The 22,581-nt window shown below is 40.8% G+C and overlaps 1 protein-coding gene across 2 annotated transcripts in view; it reads left to right on the top strand.

Annotated features, from left to right (window-relative positions):
• Nucleotides 1-22,581, top strand: part of CDK6 (cyclin dependent kinase 6) — a 201,024-nt gene that overhangs the window by 163,226 nt on the left and 15,217 nt on the right. For both annotated transcript variants that reach the window (XM_050939664.1, XM_050939663.1), the window contains 2 exons: nt 16,122-16,172; nt 20,749-20,884. In XM_050939664.1, coding sequence (XP_050795621.1) covers nt 16,122-16,172; nt 20,749-20,884 — 187 coding nt within the window. The remainder of the gene's footprint in view (nt 1-16,121; nt 16,173-20,748; nt 20,885-22,581) is intronic.

Below are 22,581 nucleotides of genomic sequence, written 5' to 3'. Positions count from 1 at the left end.
TATTATAGTGCTGCCATATGTCAATGTGTGTCTGTGTGAGTATTCCTGCCTGTGCAGTCTGAGTAACAGAAGTGAACAACACTGTGGACAATTTATTATTTAGAACAAATGCGTCTAGTTTAAATTCTAATAGACCTTTGAAAACTCTATTAGTTTTCATTATTATCATTGCTGTAAAAACTTACCAACCTTTAATAAGCATCTTAATTTTGTCTGCAGGTGTTTATTGATTCACAGTAAGCCAGGACAGCTGCTACACATTAAAATATTTTTTTCACACCATCCATCTAATTCACTTTCATGTCTTCTGAGATTCAGTCTCCACAGCTAGAGAAAAAGTATAAGTTGAAATTTCACCTCTAGTCATGTAATAGTTTGCTATTTAGTACTGAAACTATATTCTGCTACCTTTCTTGTCTGAAGGGTGTTAATCCCCTTTAAAAAATTCTTTTCTGATCAGCAGTCTTTTATTACAGTTAGTTTTTGTTTTTGTTTTACTTAGCCTGTTTCAGATACAAAACTGTGAAGGAAACTTTGTGCAGTAGGTGCCACTGAAGATCACCCAACCCAAGCCACAGAGTTCAGAACATGTACCTAGCACCCTGTAGTAGCAGCCATGGCCCAGCTGTGTAGACAGACACCCTGATCATTTGGGGCTGATAATTGTGTTTCCCAGCCATGTAATGTTTTATTTTAGAACAAATTCCTTTTCCCCAGGATTTAGCCCTTTTTGGTTTTGTAAACCTGTTTTCTTTCTACTTGATGTATCCTTTCAAATTTGAGAGTTTGACCTTTTTCAGTAGTGTGAATATCCTATCTCTTAGGTCTCAAACATCACCACTAGAGCAACTTGCAAATTCCGACCTTACCCCAATATTACAAATGACAGATGATTTTTTCCCATAATATGTCCTATGAGTCATTTGTTCCTAACACTACCCAGCTCCAGAATTTCAAAAAATGCCATGACAACATTTTAATCAAATTGATGTGCTCTGTTGTATGATGTAATGTGCAATGATGGCACTAGGGAACTACTTTGTATCAGTTGTCCCCTCCTGTGATTTTTAAGTTAGGTATTTATCTTCTAAGTTTGGAAAGATACCTTTTCTGCTTAGCTGTCTGAAGCTCCTAGTGCAGAGTTGGCAAGATATTAATCATAATATTTTAATAATAAAGCTAGAGGATGAACTTGGATGCTCATTTGCCAGGCACCTGTCTTATGCTGAGATCACCGATTTATAATATTTCCATTTGGTTTCACTAACTTGCCTGTGTCTTGGTTTAGAAAGACTGCAGGTAGGTAACAGTTAATTCCCTTCATGCTATCATTAGTGTGTGCAAAGAATTTCAGCTGATACAGCTATGAGTAGGCTGTTATGTATTTGGTTAAGGAGAGTTTATTCCATGAGAAACTGACCTAATGGCACTAAATCTTCTCCGTCTAAAAGTTTCCCATCACAGCAATCTGATTAGAAATATTTTAAATTGATGAGGCCAGAGTTGGATTTAAATTAATGCCTCAAACTTGAAAAGCCATTATATATTCATGGATTCAAACTATTCCAGGATTTAAAAAAAAATCTCAGGACAACGTCCATATTAATAACTGATTTTTAGGCCTATAAATGTAGTTACCATTAACTGATGAGCTTTCAGGGCTTCATCTCGGCATTGAAAAAGCAGTCATGAACCCACAATAAATTAACCATAGTTCTCTACCTCTGAAATTGTGATTTGATTGGCTTTGCCCATTGGGATTTTGTACAAGTTAAAGGAGTAGATATTTCAAGTTCAAGACAAATTTATTACTCCAGTTGGAATAGCTGCTGTAGCACCAGAAACACAGTTAAAGACTAAACCATGTATGTGGTACCTGGCAAGAACTGTCCCTAAGCCTGAGCTAAGCCTTTTGTTGACATAAAAGATATGTTACACTGCAGCTTGGTGCCTGCTTCCCAGCATGGGTGGACAGACACATGCTAGCTCCACTCAAGATAGTGCATTAAAAATAGCAGTATGGTCGCAGCAGCATAGGCAGCAGCTCAGGCTAGTAGCCTGGGTACCTACCCAGAGGGTCATGTGTGACTGTACACAGATGGGTGTCTTGAGCCCATTGCCCATACTGCCCTGGCCACACTGCTATTTTTAGCATACTAGTTCAAGCAGAGCTAGGGCATGTCTGTCTACCTGCACACTCCTAGCTGCAGAATACATTTACCCAGAGACTTTTAAAAAGTATAATATCAAAGATCACTGAGATCACTATCACTTTAATCCCGTTTTTATACAACAAGCTGTGAATCAAATGTGCAGTGTGTAATTTTGAATCTTGTCTGCTAGATCCATTAATTTAGAAATAAATTCTGGTTGTGGAGAGCTGTGGGACTGTAAAGAGTGGGGAACACCTCCAGCGCTGGAGTGCTGTGGAGGAGTACCTTACAGCTGTTCAAGGTATGCTTGGGGAACATGCTGTACAGTGGCTCTTAGTACTGCGCACCTTTAAAAATGTCGAGCCAGTGCTTCCACATCACAGGTGCTTGACAGTTTCCTGATGGATGGAAGTCTGTGAAACAGGGCCATGACTGAACTCATCACATACCCCTTGGGGCTGGGTTGCTTCACGCAGTACTGGCCTTCTTACAATTTCGCTTAGCACTTTGCAGACAAATTTCGACTGTCTCCTGTGTGAGTGAATTGGAAAGGAAGGCATTCTCAGTGTTCTCTCTCTGCTCTAAGCTATCCACCTTAATTTAAGTAATATAATTAAAACTTTAAATCACGGATGTGCAAGAACTACAAAGAGGCATAATAGCTTTAGAGAGCACAAATCAAAAAAGGAAATAAAATACATATATGAGCAAGTAAAGAATATAGAAGGCTAAAGTAGTGTTCTCAGGAAGAGTTGGATTAAGTCACATGTGTCATATCAGTAGCTCTGTTTGATGCATCTGAGTGACACAAAAATGCAGACGCCTACAGTTTAGATGCACATTCGGACGTGAAACTGCTGGCTCGTAATAGGTAAATGTAATTTGAATCAGTGTTTGTAGAGAGGTGGGCGAATGACACACATGTAGTTAAACACATTGTTGGGGAAAACTATTAGTGCAAACTAGGGGTAAAGCTTTTGCTTCTACCCTTAGCAGAGACCATGCATTATTTTACCCTTTCCCATTTTCCAAGGTCAATTGTGTATGCACTTCCAGAACTTGGTTCAAAAATTGGGGCAGTTTTCAAAATGCTCACTGAGGGCTTGTCTACATCACAAAGTTGCAGCGCTGGTGAGGGGGTTACAGCGCTGCAACTTAGGAGGTGTACACATCTGCAGGGCATCACCAGCGCTGCAACTCCCTGTTTGCAGCGCTGGCCGTACTCCCGTTTTGTCTCGGGTGTAGAGGATCCAGCGCTGGTGATCCAGCGCTGGTAATCAAGTGTAGACACTTACCAGCGCTTTTCTTGACCTCCGTGGAATAAGCAGGTATCCCAGCATACCTGAGGATACCTTTCTGGTAATCAAGCAGGTCTCCTTCCCCGTGGTTTGCTCCGGTGTTCTCCGAATCCCGCCCCAAGCGGGTCTCCTTCCCCGCGGTTTGCAGGGGGGTGCGGGGAACGCGAGAGCAAACCGCGGGGAAGCAGGTCTCCTTCCCCGCGGTTTGCTCTCGCGTTCCCCGCACCCCCCTGCAAGCAGGTCTCCTTCCCCGCGGTTTGCAGGGGGGTTCGGGGAACGCGAGAGCAAACCGTGGGGAAGGAGACCTGCTTGGGGGGGGGGTGTTCGGGGAACACTGGAGCAAACCGCGGGGAAGGAGACCTGCTTCCCCGCGGTTTGCTCTCGCGTTCCCCGAACCCCCCTTGAAGCCGCCCAACAGCGCTGCAGTGTGGCCACATCTAACACCACTTGCAGCGCTGGTTGCTGTAAGCGTGGCCACTCTGCAGTGCTGGCCCTATACAGCTGTACTAATACAGCTGTAACAACCAGCGCTGCAAAATTGTAGATGTAGACATACCCTGAGTTGAGATAATCACTTCAAAAGCCCTGGTGAAATAAACCTACAAATCTTCTGGAGAAGCAGATGCCCACAGATAAGAAAACAGTGATGTTTGTGATTAGGGAATAAATGAAGGATGTTCAACCTATCAAGGCTCTTCCATTAAAAAAAAAAAAAAAGAATGTTAAAAGATGAATGTTAAAGTAACTCTGCTTGAGGAACAGATGAGAACTACCTAGGTTAGAGAGTAGTCTGAGAGCAAATAAATTCTGCACTCATCTTGCTCATAATTTTTGTCAGGCATGCTCTTCCCTCACCTTTAAAATACAGTCCTTTTTTTCTTTCTGGCTTCACTCACCCCATAGGCTTATAGGGCTTGATCCTGCACCCTTTAAAGTCAACGTTAAAGCTCCCTTTGACTTCAGTGGTGCAGTCTCAAGCACATAGCCACCTTCATTCAACTTTGAGGGCCTCTGGAATTTTGAAGTATGATACATGAGTGAAAAACACCAAGCAACTGTTGTTAGCACCCACGACAAATTCTCCCCTTGCCCACCCTAAGGGCAACCTGAAAAAGAGATTTTTTTTCCATTTAAAATCTCTCTTCTTCTCTTTACTGTATTTTTACTTACTGATTGAATCTAAATGGGAGAATATCATTAGTTTATTTGTAGCACTGTACATGGTACTTCTGTTCACGTTCCTTTTTAGCAATGCTTCCTTTTTAAGTCACCACTCAAAGGGAACATATATTTCCATTGCCACATTTCTCCATGATTAATGCATTATTAACCTTTACAATTCTGGCCTTATCCAGGTGGTCAGCCTCTGTGTTCAAATCATGCATCTGAAAGTTCACCGTCTCTAGATAATGGAAATAGTGGTGGCAGAAGCTTTGCAAACCTTTCATAATGAAACTCAAACCAAGGAAAGCTCACATGATTTCTGATTTTGTTACCAACCAGTAGGATTGCCTCTCTGTTTCCATGGGTTGTCTGTACCTACAAGCAGCATCCTCCATCTTGATGTCAGCAGTCTTCTGGGGAGTCAATGGCCTCCAGACTCATTTCTAGCAGTTTTGGTTCTCTTCTATGCTAGTCTATGTAGGTTTTTATACGGTGCACATCACCAGAGTATCTCAGCACCTCTCTGGTTTGTGCTCCTGGAATGTCACTGAACAATTAGCTAGCTCATTCCCCCACTATCTTCCATTTTGGGGGTAGATGCCCCATCAGAACACAACATCTTCAGGAAAGTGTGCTGCTTCCCCAATTCAAGTAGAATTCCTCTGGGCTTCCTAGTTGCTTGTGCACACATCTAGGGCCTGGATTATGGTCCTTATTTTTTCAATTAATTTATTTCATTTTAAATATGACCTGGGGGTAAATTTAAGACACTGCAGCACCTGAAAATCTGCAGCAGCTTTTTCAGAAACAAGCCACTGCACTTGACCTGCAACCACTTGCTAGGTCTCCCTAGAACTCTCTGAGTTCACACTTGTGAGAATCTCTAGCTCTTCCAACACTTTGGGCTTCTTTCTGTTTTCTTACTGGTTTAATACTGATGTAATTCCAATGATCTCAGTGAGGTAACACCTGATTTACACCACTATAAGTGGGATTGGAATCAGGCCCAATGCTATTTAACTTAAAGAAGGGTACATATTGGTAAAGTATTTTGCGCTGTTGGTGTTAAAGACCAAACTGAGAAAGTCAAGATGGCAGACCAGTGTCTCTCAAATGTAAGTTTGGTTGTCACCAGTCCTTAAATTTGTAATGAAAGAGATACTGAGGCTTAAGCAATTAGGAGCCAGGGCTCAAGCAATTTTTTTACTTTAATAAGTGCCGCAGCAAGCCCAGAGGTGCCAGGATTAAACCCTGGCACAAATTAAGGTCTGGCTGTCACCCAGCATATACCTACCCCATGTCAAAGTCAGCTTTCTTTATCGATGAGGAGGGACTGTATGTTCCTTAGAACACCTGCGTAACTTGTGATCAAGCATAATAAGTTGTATATGAAGTAAGTCCTTTCCATGCTGTGTCTTGTACTCACCCACGCAGAGATATTATTAAAGGGAGAGGAGAGGGAGAAGTACCAAAAATGTTACGTTTAAAATGAGAACTCAGAATTGCACAACAGCTGAGGCAAGTCACTTGTTACTGGAAGTGGGTAACTGTCCAGAGCATGCAAAGCTTTCAGCTGTGGCCTGATTTCAGAAAGTAGTTTTTACACTCCTTTGCAGTTACATTACTGATCAGAGGCTGCAAGAATCTTCCTCCTTAAAATATGTAAATTTTCCCTCGTACCTTGCTTGAGTTTCTCTTTTCACATCTGCAGTACAAATGCCTTTGTGGGATCCATAGAAGAGGGAGAAGGACCCACTGTGCATGGGGTGGAGAGAACAGCTTGGAGAGGGACATTCAGGTTCAAGTGCTTTTCTGATGGCTTTTGATTTAGTTCTAGGTCTGATCTGTGTTTAAATTCTAAAATGAAAATATTTCCTTCTTAACAAACTACTAATAATCTGACAAAAATTAGTATTTTCCAGCTACTCACATTTTTAGGCATGCAGCAATTCTCCAAAAAGGGCCAAATTTTTGGAATTTAATGTACACATCCTACACGAGGAGCTGCAGGCGGCTGTGCAAATGTAAACAAACTGGCAACCCTGGTGGGCCGCAGATTGCCCATCACTGCCCTACATATACCCACATCATATATCATTTGGATGCTTATTTTATGTACTGTGACAAAGCTCCTCCTCTACCTTGGTGGGTCCTGCGCTTATTGGCGGATTTGCTCGCCTTAGATATCTTCCCCTCTGGTGGAACCCACAGTCTGGGTCAACTCCTCCTGTGTCTGATCAGGAGTTGGGAGGTCTGGGGGGAACCCAGGCCTGCCCTCTACTCCGGGTTCCAGCCCAGGGCCCTGTGGATTGCAGCTGTCTATAGTGCCTCCTGTAACAGCTGTGCGATAGCTACAACTCCCTGGGCTACTTCCCCATGGCCTCCTCCAAACACCTTCTTTATCCTCACCACAGGACCTTCCTCCTGCTGTCTGATAATGCTTGTACTACTCAGTCCTCCAGCAGCACACCCTCTCACTCTCAGCTCCTTGCGCCTCTTGCTCCCAGCTCCTCACATGCGCACCACAAACTGATTCTAGCAGCTTCTTGATTGGCTGCGGGTGTTCTAATCAGCCTGCCTGCCTTGTTTCCAGAAAGCTCCTGATTGTTGAACTTTCCCTCTTACCTTACTCAGGGAAAGGGGACCTACTTAACCTGGGGCTAATATGTCTGCCTTCTATCACTCTTCTGTAGCCATCTGGCTTGACCCTGTCACAGTACCTTTAGACATGGTATGATGTGGAGCTGTCAAGTGGTGCTGTAAGCCTGTTGGTTAGGTGAAACAAGGGAACCCAAAATGAGAACATGTCATTTTTTTGCACAGTCCAAGAAACACTGCAACATGACTATGACTACAGTTTATGTTAATTTCAACACTGTAACATGGTGCTTATTAGTCAAAGTTACCAAATAACAATGTAGTAAACGGTTTTTATTGGTTTTACATGGGCAAGAATATTTTTTTCAGAAATTAAGCTGTTTAGCATACAGCAAAAATGACAAATATCAACATTTTGCAATATATTAACATTAAATGTTTTCACATTGCATATCTTTAAATGTCAAAATATCTCATACAGTTGTCAACCTTCCAGGATTGTCCTGGAGCTCCCAGGAATTAAAGATCAATCTTTAATTAAAAAGATTATGTCATGTGGCAAAACCTCCAAGAATACGTCCCACCAAACTTGGCAACCGTACTCACAAATGATTATAATAGTTCTCAATATTTTCAATTTAAATTTGCTGACCAGATCAGTCTCACACTGAAGGTTCTGCACCAGTAGCAGTAGATTGCATGCCCACTACTGTGTAGTGGGTAGAGATAAATATATGTGAATTCTTAATGCATCTCCTTTTGTAAGCTTTTGTACGTACAATATTGCCTTTACTTTGCCTGGCAAAAGATTTTAATTTGTAACTGCCCAGGCATTACATGAAATATTCTAGAAACTAGCCTTTTAATTCAGTGACATTTATACACAGGTCAGTATTAGTGTTAGAGATGACAATACACAGCTTTGTATTATGAAGATGCAAAAGCTTTCACAGAAAGAAGTGGCCTGACAAGAAGCCATGAAGACAAAGTCCACAAACAAGTCCTTGCCTCTGCAATGAAGAGGGACGTTGAGTATGTTACAGCTTTTACCAGTCATATCATCAACCATATGACAAACAATTTGACTCTGAATCGCATCCAGAGGTGCTTATCAACATATCTACTGTACAGCAGGTAGCATCAGATGTACAAGAGTATCTACTGAAAATAGCAGATGCTGGTGAAGAACAAGTGCAGAGATTTGTGAGAAGTGCACTTGATTCTAATGGGACAGGTAGCTTTTTCAGCCATGGCAAGAAACCTGGCATCAAAACATTTGCTGACCTGGCCAAGACCAAGGAGGGACAATCACAGCAGCTATCAGTCCAAAAATTGTTTTCCGCACAGCCCTGTCCTTAGCAAGATACAGAAATGCTGTTCTCCCCAGAGAACTGTGTACATGTCAAGGCAGTGAAAACTGGCTACCCACGCACTCTTGACAGAGATCGTAATGATGAACAAGATGACAATAATGATGTTGACTAGAAATGTCACCAGCATTATTATATTTCAATTATATTTGTACAGAGTTATTAGATTTTGTTTTACCCTTTAGATTGTTGTCGTGATGCTTTGAGGTCACAAAGAAATCCAACTTTCTGTCTTTAAGTAATACATAGAGTCATTAAACTAATCTAAACGAATGGAACTATTTCAAAGTGGTCATGTTAATGTGCTGATGGTGTCATTGTTTATCCCTGTTTCTATGGTAATAGCACCACTTGACAGTGCAACATCATAGCTCACCTTAAAGTAGATATTATAAGCTTTGAAATTGTGTGTGTGTGTGTGTGTGTGTGGAGAGGGTACATTAAGTCAACAAGTCAGTGGTGTCTGCCACTCGCCTGTTTGTAACATGAAAAGAAACACCCATCGTTTAAATATATCTCTGAATTACAGTTTCTGTAGCTGGGCAGATTTCCCAGGAGATTCAGGATCCCTTGGCAAATGTTTCTTGACCTTTCCTTTCTTTCTTTGCAGTCATCTTATCTCCCTCCAACGCACATACAGGCTCCTAAATGGCTAAACCTACCTCCACAACCCTACTGGGAGAACTAAGTTCCCAAATCCCTAGTCGTACCCTCATGGACTGCCTCTTTTGGGCTGTATCCCTTTCATTTACATATCTCTCTCTCCACTATGTCATGTCACCCAATTTCCTCTGGACTTCCTCTTTTTAATTCCTCTTCCGTCATCCAGTCACCCACTATCAGCTCTGAACCTGCTGCTCTTCTTCCCAACACTTCCTCATGCCTCGTCATTAGCCCTTATCCACCCTACATGCCTGAGAACACAAAGATCACCTGAGACTGGAGATGTACAGTCTTTTATGCTCACTGTGCTCTTATGATTTTAGGGAGCATCTATATAACTTAACTTTTCAAAGATTACATTCCACAGCTAGATTTTGGCCCCAAGAAATGTGAGTAGATTTGCAGTATACTCAGTCAATAATTAGGAAACAATCTTCATAGATTTTTGTAGAGATAAAGAAGATTGTGATAGGTGCTCAGCTACTGAGTAGTCACCATGCTATACTAATAATGACAGAATCCAGATATCAGCCTTTAGATGTTAATTCTCTTGCATCTCATGTATCTGGCTCCTGGCCCAGTTTTGTAGGCAATTGTGTTGGTGGTTCTAGAGCTACCCCCGTGGCCTTGCAATGTGTTTGGATTAGAACTGGAATGCCTTGACTACTTTTTTCTCCTTGATCCTATTTTCCATTTCTTATACATCTTTTTATATCTGTTTTATTCAAAGGTTAACACCTCAAAGTCAGAAATTGAGAAGTGATTTCCAGTGGGATAAACTAGTTTAAATGCATCGGCTCCTAATGTGTGGTACTCAAGATCAGTCATTGCCAAGGAGCATATAAAAATCTCCTTTGCTTTCTCTATGCAGGTGGTTTTATTGTTACAGGGAAAACAAGTATTTTCCTCAGGTCTATAAAGCAGTATAGTCTAAAGTCTAGAAGCAATCCAGCCTGTATACACTTAGACCACATTTATCTCTGGGGTGCAACTCCATGACTTTTTGTGCACTCCTTGTGACATGTCAATGGAGTTAGACCAAGGATGAATTTGGCCTCAGGAGATTTTCTTATGATCTGTTAACACTTCAATTTTCACTGAGCGGCAGCTGATATAAAGAGCAGCATGTACACAACAAAGCTCTCAACCTTTAGAGCGCAGGTATCCAGCTCAGATGGACAAAGTGTTCAATGCAAGTGAACAAAATGTGTGACTTTGTAAGCCTTGGAAAAGCAAACAAGAGCATAGAGTTGGTGAATGGTGAAATCTTGTTTGTTGTTATACTTAGACTTCTGCAAGGTGTTTGAGTTAATATAGCATGACATTTTGATTAAAAAAACTAGAACAATACAAAATTAATATGGCACACATCAAATGGATTAAAAACTGGCTGATAGGTCTCAAAATGTAATAGTAAGCAGGGAATCATCATTGAGTGTTTTTCTAGTGGGGTCCTGCAGGGACTGTTCTTTGCCCTATGCTAGTTAACATTTTTATAAGTGACCTGAGAAAAAAACATAAAATCATCACTGATGAAGTTTGCAGATGACACAAATTGGGGGAGTGGTAAATAATGAAGAGCACAGGTCACTGATTCAAAGTGATCTGGATCCCTTGGTAAAATGAGTGCAAGCAAACAATATGCATCTTAATAAGGTTAAATGTAAATATATGCATCTAGGAACAAAGAATGTAGTTCCTACTTATACGAGGGAGGACTCTTATCCTCAGAAGCAGTGACTGAAAAAGATTTGGGGGTTATGGTGGACAAAGAGCTAAACATGAGCTTCCAGTGAGATGGTGTGGCCAAAAGGGCTAATGCAGGGGTAGGCAACCTATGGCACAGGTGCCAAAGGTGGCACACGAGCTGATTTTCAGTGGTACTCACACTGCCCAGGTCCTGGCACCAGTTCAGGGGGCTCTGCATTTTTATTTAATTTTAAATGAAGCTTCTTAAACATTTTGAAACCTTATTTAGTTTACATACAACTATAGTTTAGTTATATATTATAGACTTATAGAAAGAGACCTTCTAAAAAGGTTAAAATGTATTAGTGGCACACAAAACCTTAAATTAGAGTGAATAAATGAAGACTCGGCACACCACTTCTGAAAGGTTGCTGACCCCTGGGCTAACGTGATCCTGGGATGCACAAACAAGGGTATCTTTAGTAGAAGTAGAGAGGTTATTTTACCTCTAGAACACTGTTTCCAGTTCTGGTGTCCACAATTCAAGAAGGATGTTGATAAATTGGAGAGGGATCAGAGAATAGCCACAAGAATGATTAAAGGATTAGAAAACATGCCTTACAGTGATGGATTCAAGGAGCAAAATCTATTTATCTTAACAAAGAGAATGTGAAAAAGTGACTTGATCACAGTTTGTAAGTATCAGCCTGGAGAACAAATATTTGATAATGGGCTCTTTAATGTAACAGAGAAAGGCATAATACAATCCACTGGATGGAAGTTGAAGCTAGACAAATTCGGACTGGAAATAAGGTGTCACTGTTTGTTAACAGTGAGCGTAATTACGCTCACTGTTAACAATTTACTGGGGGTCATGATGACTCTCTGTCACTGACAGTTTTAAAATCAAGATTAGGTGGTTTTTTTTAAAAAGATCTGCTCAAAGAAATTTGTCAGGGAAGTTCTAGGGCCTGTGTTACACAGTCAGGCTAGATGATTGTACTGGTCCCGTCTGACCTTGGAATCTAGTTCCTTTCTGCCAGGGAAATATCAGTGTAAATATTTTTGATCTGTACACACACATTATATTTTTGTACTTGTGTTGTTTTCCACTGTTAGTTCATATTCTAACTTCTATTTACATTTTGGTGTGTATTTATCTTTTTTTTGGCTTGCTCGGTTAAGAAGGTAAATAGATTTGCCCTGAGAAAAAAGCCATATTGCAAACTCCTATAGCTCATATCCGCTTAATAGGGCATCAGCACATTCTGTACTTCAAGGCTAAATCCTGAGATTCTTATTCAATTTTCACTCAGTCCTTGACTTCACTGGGAGCTCGCTCCACTAAGACTGAGTCAAAACTGAGTGTCTCCTACTCCTCTCCACATCCACATACTGAGGAGATCCTGCTCCCACAGTAAAGAGGAGTCAAACTCTGTGGCATGATTCCCCTGCACCCAGCAGAGGCCAGCCATGGGACTTTGTGACCCGAAGAGAGGGAGTGGGGGAGCCACTGGAGATGCTCTGGATTGTCCCCAAACCAACCTGACCATCAAAACAAAACATGGAGGACACTGCAGAAGTTGAGATATCCTGAGGCTGTGCAAATATATAAATTTCTGCCTTGTTTGCATTGTAGAACATAGCCCTTCCCCCTGCCTTTTAGATATGTTCTGAATAGGGACCTCCCACAAGCATTGATCCTGCAGTAACCACTGCCAGTGGGAGCTGGTAGGGTCCAGGGGAGAGGGGGGAATAATGGAGGTCAGAGGTGTCCAGGTGGATAGCCCTTGCCTCCTGTGGATCCCTATCTGCACAGAACTCTTAGGGGTTCCATGAGTTCAGAGGATGGAACTCTGATACAGGTTGCAAAGCCAGTCCCTTGCCTTCACCCCACAAAAGAGCAAGTAGGAAACTTCGTAAACTGAACCGTCCCCCCGAGTTTAACTTGTTTTACACAGATTGCCCTCACATAAAGGAGACTGTATCTCTGAGTTAAGGACTTCTGGCTTCAGTTAATATAAAATAAATAAACCCTGGGGAGTGAGTCAAGTGAAAGATACAAGAAGCAGGGGATGAAATTTGATTTTTCCTGTGGCTGCTGGAGTATACTCCAGATTCAGCAGTACTGGGAGTGCTGACATCCACCTTTAAGAACAGAATTAAAAAACAATTGCTTGAGATGAGAGTTCCCATATAAGGTGTACTGGATTTGCACATACAGTCTGTGCTGGCACACCACTACTACAGAGTAAAAGATGCCAAAATGTGAGACAGGAGGTCTTCATGTGCCTGCAGATTAAATGAATGTGCTTCTCCTGTCATCTGTACAGGGAGTATTGAGCTATCAGCCAAAATTCATGAGGCAAATTCATCCTATTGGTGTTGCCCAATGCTGGCACCCAGTTTAAGTCATGACTCTGGGATGGATAAGAGTCTGAAAAATTATTGAATTAATTCTTCATTGTGGTGGAATATCAGAGTGCGCTGGAAGGTCATGTTGTGCTCTATGGTTACACTCCCAAAAGAATTTAAAATTTTGCTTCAGCTCTTACTAAATCCAAGGGAGCAGCAGCTATGGGAAAAGTCTTTCTTAAAAATCCCAAGAATCGTACTTGTTTTGGCATGACACTGCCTAAGGTGATTTGAGAACAAGGCTGAATTTGCCAAGTTTTCACATTAACACAAGGTTGAGAATACATTTTAAAACATTGGATCTGCTTTACTTTTGCTTGGATGGAAAGTTTTGAATGCGTACATTTCTTTAGCTTAAAGGGACATGCTTTATAATGCTTTGAGCCCGAGGAAAATCCACAGCGTGATGGAGGAGGTTGAGGCACGTTAGCAGTTTCAGATGGTCACTTAAAATTTACCTGAAGTTGTCAAAATGAACAGAGGTGCGAAGGACCTGCTGCCTCCCCTGATTTCTGTGGAATTATGGATGCTCAAACACTTTCGGAAATCAGGCCCAACTGACCGCAGAATTAGTTCTTCATATCTGTTTGGAGTCATGTTCTCTTTTCCTTAGAAGCTGATACGGTGAAATGACGTAAAGCAGGGAAGGCTTAAAATGAGTAAAGATCCAATGTAAACTGAAACAATCTTATTAAAAAGAGGCCAAAATTAATCAACAAACAATGGTGTACATGTGCAAAACAACATATACCATTACTTATTATTTATTTCAGACCCACTGTCCTAAATGTGCACAATGCTTCACAGTCAACAAAAAGGCAGTTTAAACTTGGAATAGTATGGTTGCAGGGGTAACTGGGTCAGATTCTTCTCTCAATTTCCTTCCCCAAAACAGCTTAGTCTAAGATGATGTGACATTATGTGCAAACATGAGGGAGTAGAATGCACATATAGTACATGAAAGATGACCTGCACATTTTACAGTCAGTCGTTTGCTATTGTTTTTCTGGGTGTTACAGACTTCTCTCCGGACATGTATTTTGTGTGGTCAGTCATTTTAGAGGAGAGATGTCACGGTTCTTGGGTCTGTCACATATGTGAGGACATATAAGGCTAGATTGTGTGATTGATCCACAACCCTAAATTAGACAGTGACATGGAGCTGCACTGCTCCAGTGAGAGCTCTAAGAAGTACTGTGCTTACAGTCTTTCCAGGAATTAACTGGTAGGCAGGGAGAAACATGCCTTTTAAGCCATCCTTAGGACTGTGCAGACGACTCCATTTCTGTGGTCTGGGGAGGAGGAAGGGTATGGCCAAGTGTCCCTTTATCTCCTAATGCAGATGGGAGTTCTTCTCTGGCAAACTGAAACCACTAAATGGTTGGTATCTCGTTGACTGGTCGCACTGTGAGGGAGCTCAGTCAGGGGAAAGAAAAGCAATACGCTGGGCAAATGAAGGGGAAGGAGAACTGGTTATGGGGAAAACTCAATCACGTGTTGCTACTGAAGGCACCAGAATATGCATTGTTTATAAAGGCTCTATGTTTCAGTTAAGGTGCTGAACTCCATGGTCATGGTAACTCCAACTATAAGCTTACAACATGCCTTGCATTCTGGGAGTTAAGAGTTCTGAAGGGGGAGGCAACCTGGCTGTCAGCTGACAACAATAAAATCTCATTTCTTGCTATCTGCCTACAGTGTGCTCCTTTGACTACTCCCACTATATCCCTTTTATAGCTACACCAAAGTGCTACACTACCTTATACAGCTACCGAAGGCCTGCTTGCCATAGAAAGATATATAAATTCCTGGTGGACAGGAACCTACATTATCCGGGATTTACTAGTCTGTTTTAAATCTCTTTAGAATTTTAGGCATAAAAATAGGTACCGCATAGATCACACCACATTGTGCTGTCGGGACAGGTAGCTAATATATGATGCAAATGTTTGTTACATCTCTTACTGTACAGTTACTTTCACATTGCTTTTAGTAAATGTACCATTACAGGGGGATGATAGTTTGCAAATCACAATAACAGAAGAACAGAAATCTTAATTGCACTTTAAAAGGACGTGGTATATATCACTACTTTTCAAAGTTACTATTTTTTTAGTCACTGTTGTTTCTAACAACCCATTGAAGGCTTGGATTATTAATTTATTTCCTAAATGTATTTTTATTTATGCAGCAGAAGCTTTCCTCTCTTTCAAGGTAAATTCTGCACTGTTTTACATCCCATGATTTACAGATTCATGTAACCCTATTGTCTTCAATTTGAACCCCAGAGCTTAGGGATTCATTTTTAGTAGAATACACAAGGGATTTGATTTCTAAAACATATAATTAGTAATCAATCTTTTATTTTATTAAAATGCATTGCATGACTCTCTCTAAACAGCACTTTGAATGTGGCCTACGTAATTGTTGTGGATAACATTTTGTTTCATGAAGCAGTAGTTTGATTTACTCTTATGCTGATAGCTTAAAAAAGGATAGGAAATAAAGTTATTTTACTCATATTAAAGGATGCAATTACTTCTCAAATGTAATATGTCTGTATCTGTGCCTGATCCATTAACTTAAAGTCTTGTTACCAATACAAGGAGAAACCTTGAAAAGTGCAGATACAGACTGGATAAAAACACAAAGGGGTAACAACTGAGCACTCAGCAAATTAACAGGGTTTTGGTTTGTTTTGGAAACTTTCAGTGACAAGTACAAGTTTACTTTAGTTAAAGAAATCTTACTCTATTTCTTTATTCTTTCAGGCCACTTTTTCGTGGAAATTCAGATGTTGATCAGCTAGGAAAAATCTTTGAGTAAGTACTAATTTGCTGCATTATGTCAGTGGCAGTTTAGCTTGAAACACTTTAAGGTTTCTTTGCCGTGTTTTTTATGGAGTAAAAGGACTTGAACAAAGTATTCCTAGAATATAATTCCTATTGCTGTTGCACTGCAATATATTTCCATGTATTCTCTGTCAAAGAGGAAGGAGGAAAGTGCATGGAATATAGTTTTATAGAAATAACAATCATCATCAAGAAGATGATGGACTTTTGGGAGATTTTTTCTAATCTTTTAAATGTATGGTTCATGCACCATTCACGCATTTTCATAAAAGTTAGAGCATTCAAGAAAGAATCACCTTACAAAGCCAAATAAAGCTTTAGCTATTCAATATTTTGTTCATTTATGAATTTAAAAAAAATGTAATCAGAATCCCTCAAAAATGTTAATTATTAAGTGAAAATTTTAATATTGATCAACAACTTCCTTGGAAAGGAATATTTTAGCTTCACTGTATATCCAATGAAGATTATTAAGAAACCATATTTTGGTGCTAAAGGCAGCTATGAAAACATAAAAGGTATCAAGATAAAACGGATGCTGTCTTAGAGATGGGATAATTTATTTTAAAACATTTTACAACTCTGTACTGAAGTTTCTCTTCAGATAAACTCTCAACTTTTTAAAGCAGAATTACTCCCCCCCTCCAAAGTATGTTTTTGAATAAAAATTCTCAATTTTAAAGTCATTGATACAGATAAGTGAGAAAAATATCAATCACCTCTCTGTTGTTTTATATTAAAGTATCTTCACAGTAAGGAATGTTTCTGATGGTGTCCTAGAAAATGCCATGTAAATTTAAGGCCCAATATAAATGTTTTATAATAATATTTGAGTGCTTATGACCACCAGACATGCATATGGCTGTTCCCACTCCTGCACAGAAAGAGGGCTCATTCACCTCTGTAGCTGTCCTCCCTTTCCCATGTAGAGAGTTCCAGGCATCCAGTTGGAGGGAGAGGCCAAGATGAGTTGTAATAGTAGGCCAGGAGGAGCAGGGGGGAGGTGGGCAGGGGGGAAGGAGCATTGTCCCCCCTTACAGCCCTGCAGAAATTCCAGAGAGAAGATGATAAAGCTTCAAAGGAAAGCGCTACTCTAGTAGGTCAAATAATGAATTTGTGTCTCTGATCATTTTTTCAGCTCTCAAATTTTAACACATCCATTTCTGAAGATTTTCATAGTTTAAAATGAGGTTCCCAAATTGCAGGTCTTGATTTTCATTCAGTTGACTTCCCTTTCCTGCATACCATACCAGTGTATGTGACTCACTAGCGTGGTTAATTTGCCATGCTCATGAATAGTCCTTCCTGTACAATCCAAAAACAATCAGTCCTTGCTTGTTTGCTTTTTCTAGTTCTGGCAAAGTTATCCCTTTTGATTAATATATATTCTGTTGTATTAAACAAGGAATGTTTGATACATGCAGCATATTTTAACAATGTAAAGAGCATGGTTGTGATTTTTTTTTTTAAGATCCTAAATTGTTAATGACATTTCAGAAAAAAAAAACCAAAACAAATGAGTTGGAATAGGATTAAAAACATAGCAGCCAACAGCAGCCTCCTCCAATGAACTATCTATCCCTCCCTAGTGGGTGAGATTACCTGTATGGAAAAGAATTCAAACATTAATCAGGAAGAAAAAAATACTGTGCCAATTTTAGGAGAGAGAATAAATTCTCTGTTACACACTGCACTTAAAGAGAAAATCTGCCTTGCCTCTTTTATGTAATTATCCTTCAATATTTCAAATGCCTCCTCCTTGCTTTTTTATGTCAGATAGTGTTTATTTTTTGTTTTCACAGCTGGAGACCCCCAACATTTAGGCATAGGCCTTGCCTTTATGAGGGAGCTGTTGCCTGCTATGGTAGTGAGTCATTCTCTAGGCCAATTTGGATAAAGTTGTTTTAGGATTTTCCTACATTCTGGACTGACATTTTTTCAGATAATTGGACCTTGCTCCACCTGTGCAGCCTTTATTTACATTAGTCTCCACAAAGACTGAGGATAGATCCCTAGGAGATGGCTCATAACCCTCCTCTCTTTTCCCCATGCCAACATCAATACACAGTGTATGCTCACAGATTTAAGGCCAGATGCCAGGGTGTGCTGAACATACTCAACTCCTGTTGCAGTAACTGGGAATGGAAAGTGCTCAGCCTCTCTCAGGATCAGGTCTGAACTCGGGCCTTTGGGTTCTACCATAATCTATCAATATTTACTGCTACTGCTCCTATTGTACTGTTGGTATGGCGAGAGGATAAAATAGCTTCCTCCAATATGCTCCAGAACCTTGGTCACTCAAATGGTAGTGCAACCTGCTAGAGCTGCCAGACAGACACTGGTGTATTAAACAATTTCCAAATGCTTTGTAGGATCTGTAAACATCCACTTGAAAAAAAATCCAACTCCCATTTTTGTTTTTGTTTTTTTTAATGCTGCCCCTTATGCCTGGAACCAGCCCCCCTTTCGTGGGCACCAGGAAGCCTCCTCACTTCTTGCCGCTAACTTCCAACTGCTAGTATCCACTCTGGTCTGTTTGTGCTCTCATGCCCAATCATATTCTTCTTAAAAGAAAAATCAGAACTAGATACATTTTAAAGAAAATGAACTGGTGTATTTAATTACCATTTAAAAACTCCCTCCCTGCCATCAGACACTCCTCATTGTGTTATATCTGTTGTGGACTCAGGTCTTCATCACTTATGCACATGCGTGTATTGACTGGGTTCAATGGGACTAGCACATATGTAATGATATCCACATGGCTAAGCATTTGCAGGATCAGAGTCTTAAACTGCAAGATCCTCAGGACAGGACTTGTCATCTTATAAGTAAAGCTTCCTACATGTCAGTGGTTACCTATAAATAATTAATAACAATCAAGTTTTTAACTTTTCATAGAAATCTAATTCCCCCTTTGGCAAGAGCTTAGCAGTCTGTGGATACTAGGCTGACCAGATAGAAAGTGTGAAAAATCAGGATGGGAGGTGGGCAGGGGGGTAAGAGGCACCTATATAAGAAAAAGCCCCAAATATTGGGACTGTCCCTATAAAATCGGGACATCTGGTCACCCTAGTGGATACTGCGGGGAAATAGCCACAAGATTTAAGTGGTGGTGCACTCCTGGCCACACTGCTGTTTTTTAGTACATGATATTAGTTTGTTGAGATACCTTAAATACTAAGGGCCAAATTCTGCTCTCATACCTGTAGAAATCTGAAGTAATTCCATTGATTTGAATGGAGTAACTCAGGATTTATAAGTAAGTAAGAGCAATGCTTGGTCCTAATTTTCATTCTGTCTACTATTAATAAAAAGAAAGGACAGTGCTGCACCCTGCTGGCATTTCAGTTGAAAGCCCAAACTCTTAAGGAAACTTGTTTTTCTGTGTTACAGTTCTGAGTCTGTCAGCATTTTCATTATAAATCTCAGTTTTAAGGAGTGTAAAATTCAGCTGTAAAACTGATTTTGGTTAAAACTTGGTATGTAAAGTCTGGCTAATGGGTCTCTGTCAGCATTTCCATTACAAGCCCTAATTTCACCACTTTATAGCTCTATCGGAAATATTAACTCCAGGCTGAAGCTTGGATTGTGTAGAGACATGGTCCAAAAAGAAAGGTGGTGGGTTTTTTTTGGTACATTTAAAAGAAATCCCAACAATTCAGCTATTTTCATTTATCCATGTTTCTAGAAATTAGCATGCTCATTTCATAAGGAGAAGTTTGTGTCATATTCAGAAGAAGAAATATTAGTTTTCCAACTTTGGATAAGATGAACATAAAACAAAATTAGGGGTAAATTTTTCAAAAGCACCAAAGTGACTTAGGAACCTACATACAGTTAAGTGCTTTTGAAAATTTTATCCTAAAGCAGCTGAGTTATTTAATTTTGGGAAATGGCCTCCTTGACCTATGCTCTGCTGTCTTTTCCTTAAGGACTTTTGTCAGGATCATCATCCTTGTGGCAAATGAGGCCTGCATGGAATTCCTCTGTGAAATCTCCTTTCAGTCACTCTTGAATGATATAAGGTGCCTCCATGCCTCCAAAATCTGAGCACATTTCTCCCAAAGCACTTGCAGCACCTTGCCAATCCAGGGACTCAGGAGAATGAGACCCAGACCAGAGCACTACCACTAAGCTGCCTCTGTAAGGATTTTTTACCATGCATCATTAAGGCCCAGTTCTGCCATCCCTACTCCCACTGAGTAATGCAATGCTCTGCAAACAGTCCTATTGAAATCAGTGGGATTACTTACAGAGTAAGGTGCTACTCAGTGCAAGCAAGGGCTGTATTATCTGCCCCTTATTGTGCATGTGAAGTATAGTCTATACAGGTTTTTAAAATTGCCTTGTATGATTTAATAGATTATCCTGTGATCCTGTATAATGCTGCTGCTCGCATCAAAAGAACAAGTGGCAATCCCTGAAAACATGTGAAGCAGGATTTAGCGATTCATACAATGAAAGAAGACGAGGCTGTATAAATACAGCAGTAACATATTTTTGTTTCACCCCCAGCTAATATGTGTGCTTGTTCCTTATACAGTGTTATTGGGCTCCCGGAAGAAGAAGACTGGCCTAGTGATGTTGCCCTTCCAAGACACGCTTTCAATTCCAGACCCCCACAACCCATTGAAACTTTTGTACCAGATATCGATGAACTAGGCAAGGACTTACTTCTTGTAAGTTTCTGTTATTCTCCAAGCATAACTTAAATGACTGCAGCTATTGCACCTTGCACCATGTCAAGAAACAGTTATTTAATGTAATAATATAATTAGAGGTGAGCCTGAAGTGATTCCAGAGGCTGAATTGCCTCTCCTCCATGGCACAGAAGTGCTGCATACAGCAGAACTTGTACAAAAACTGCTGTGCACAGAGGGTAGGACATTTGGGCACTAAGGGGAATACGGAAAACATACCAATCATTGGGCCAACAACTGGTAAAGATCATGGTTACACATGCACCAGAAACCTAGGGGTGGGATTGCCTAAAAATGTTGTTGACTCACTCTAGTGGGTGTCACAGAACAAATAAATATTTTAGAAGGATTTGAATAAATACATTATTATTTATTTAAGTGCTAATGATGTGTAACAGCTAGGTTAGCCTTCTATCCCTATGCCTGCTAGCCTTTCACAGAATGCTATTAGAAAATGCAAGGACTACATCAGGTGATTAACAGCTATGAAATATTGGATTTTCCTGTACTTATTTTATTATAGGCGTGGCTGGTAGCACTGCCTATTATTAACACTTCATAATATAAGACTTTTTCAGTTGCTTATAACTTTGTAATTTAATTATTTGAGCAGAATTTTTTTCAGATGTCTTCCTCAGGCTGAATTATTTTTGGAAAGTTTCAGCCAAAATGGTTCCACTGTTTCCAAGAACAAAACTAAAGAAAAATGTATTGGTTTGCAATGTTAAAAAATCCTGGTGATCTTTTCTTTGAGAAGCTCTAGCAGCCCATAATTTACAGCAGAGATTTTACATTTGTCAGGGGATGACCTTTGTGCCAGGGACGTTCCTTTTGCTATTCATGTGAAAATGTGTCCAAATTTTGGCTAAGATATAAGCAGCTGAAAAATCTCATTTCACACATGCTCAGTAGGGACTTCTTTGAGTTTACCGGCTAAAAACTCTTAAGATTCTATCTGCCCTGGGAACGCTGCATCCCCTTACAGCTCCTAGTGCTGCCAAGATTGAGCATGCACCATCCCCTCAGAGCGACTGAGCATGCTCCACCCCAGGGCTAGAGAAAAGCCAGACTTGCCTCATAATTGCTATTCTTGATTAGGGTGACCAGATGTCCCGATTTTATAGGGTCAGTCCTGATATTTGGGGCTTTTTTTTTATATTGGCTCCTATTACCACCCACCTCGTGTCCCAATTTTTCACACTTGCTATCAGGTTACCCTATTCCTGATTTCTGTGGGGCAGGCTGGGCCTGGGTTTAGGCACCTTAATTAAGAGCAGGGAGCCTCTCTCTCTTGTGCTCTCAGTGACCACCCATCCGTGGGCAGCAGGTGAACCTCACTTTGGGGAAGCTAGGCTGCTGGCCCCGCCCCTTCTGCCTGAGAGCCGAGCAGAACCAGCGTTCCCTCTCTCTGAGCCAGTGGCCCCCATGCCTGGCAAAGCCGCTTCACTCCCCCACCAGCCCCCCGCACCCACCACTGGCTCACAGCATCCCTCCTCACTCCCCTGCCCCTGAGAAGCAACGTGGCCAGCAGCATGGGACCTTGGAGGGTGGGGGATGGAATGCAGATAGGCAGGTGGCAGCAGCGGTGGGTGGGTGGGGCCTCAGGGAAGGAGCATGGCCACTGCGACCCAAGTGTCTCTTGGGGGTGGCTGTGCCAGGGAAGGCTTAGCCTGGCC

This window comes from Gopherus flavomarginatus, chromosome 2 (assembly GCF_025201925.1).
Source record: "Gopherus flavomarginatus isolate rGopFla2 chromosome 2, rGopFla2.mat.asm, whole genome shotgun sequence".
In the NCBI taxonomy this organism is placed as follows: Eukaryota; Metazoa; Chordata; order Testudines; family Testudinidae; genus Gopherus; species Gopherus flavomarginatus.
Note: the sequence above shows the minus strand (reverse complement) of the source record. Positions and strands in the feature narration are given on the sequence as shown.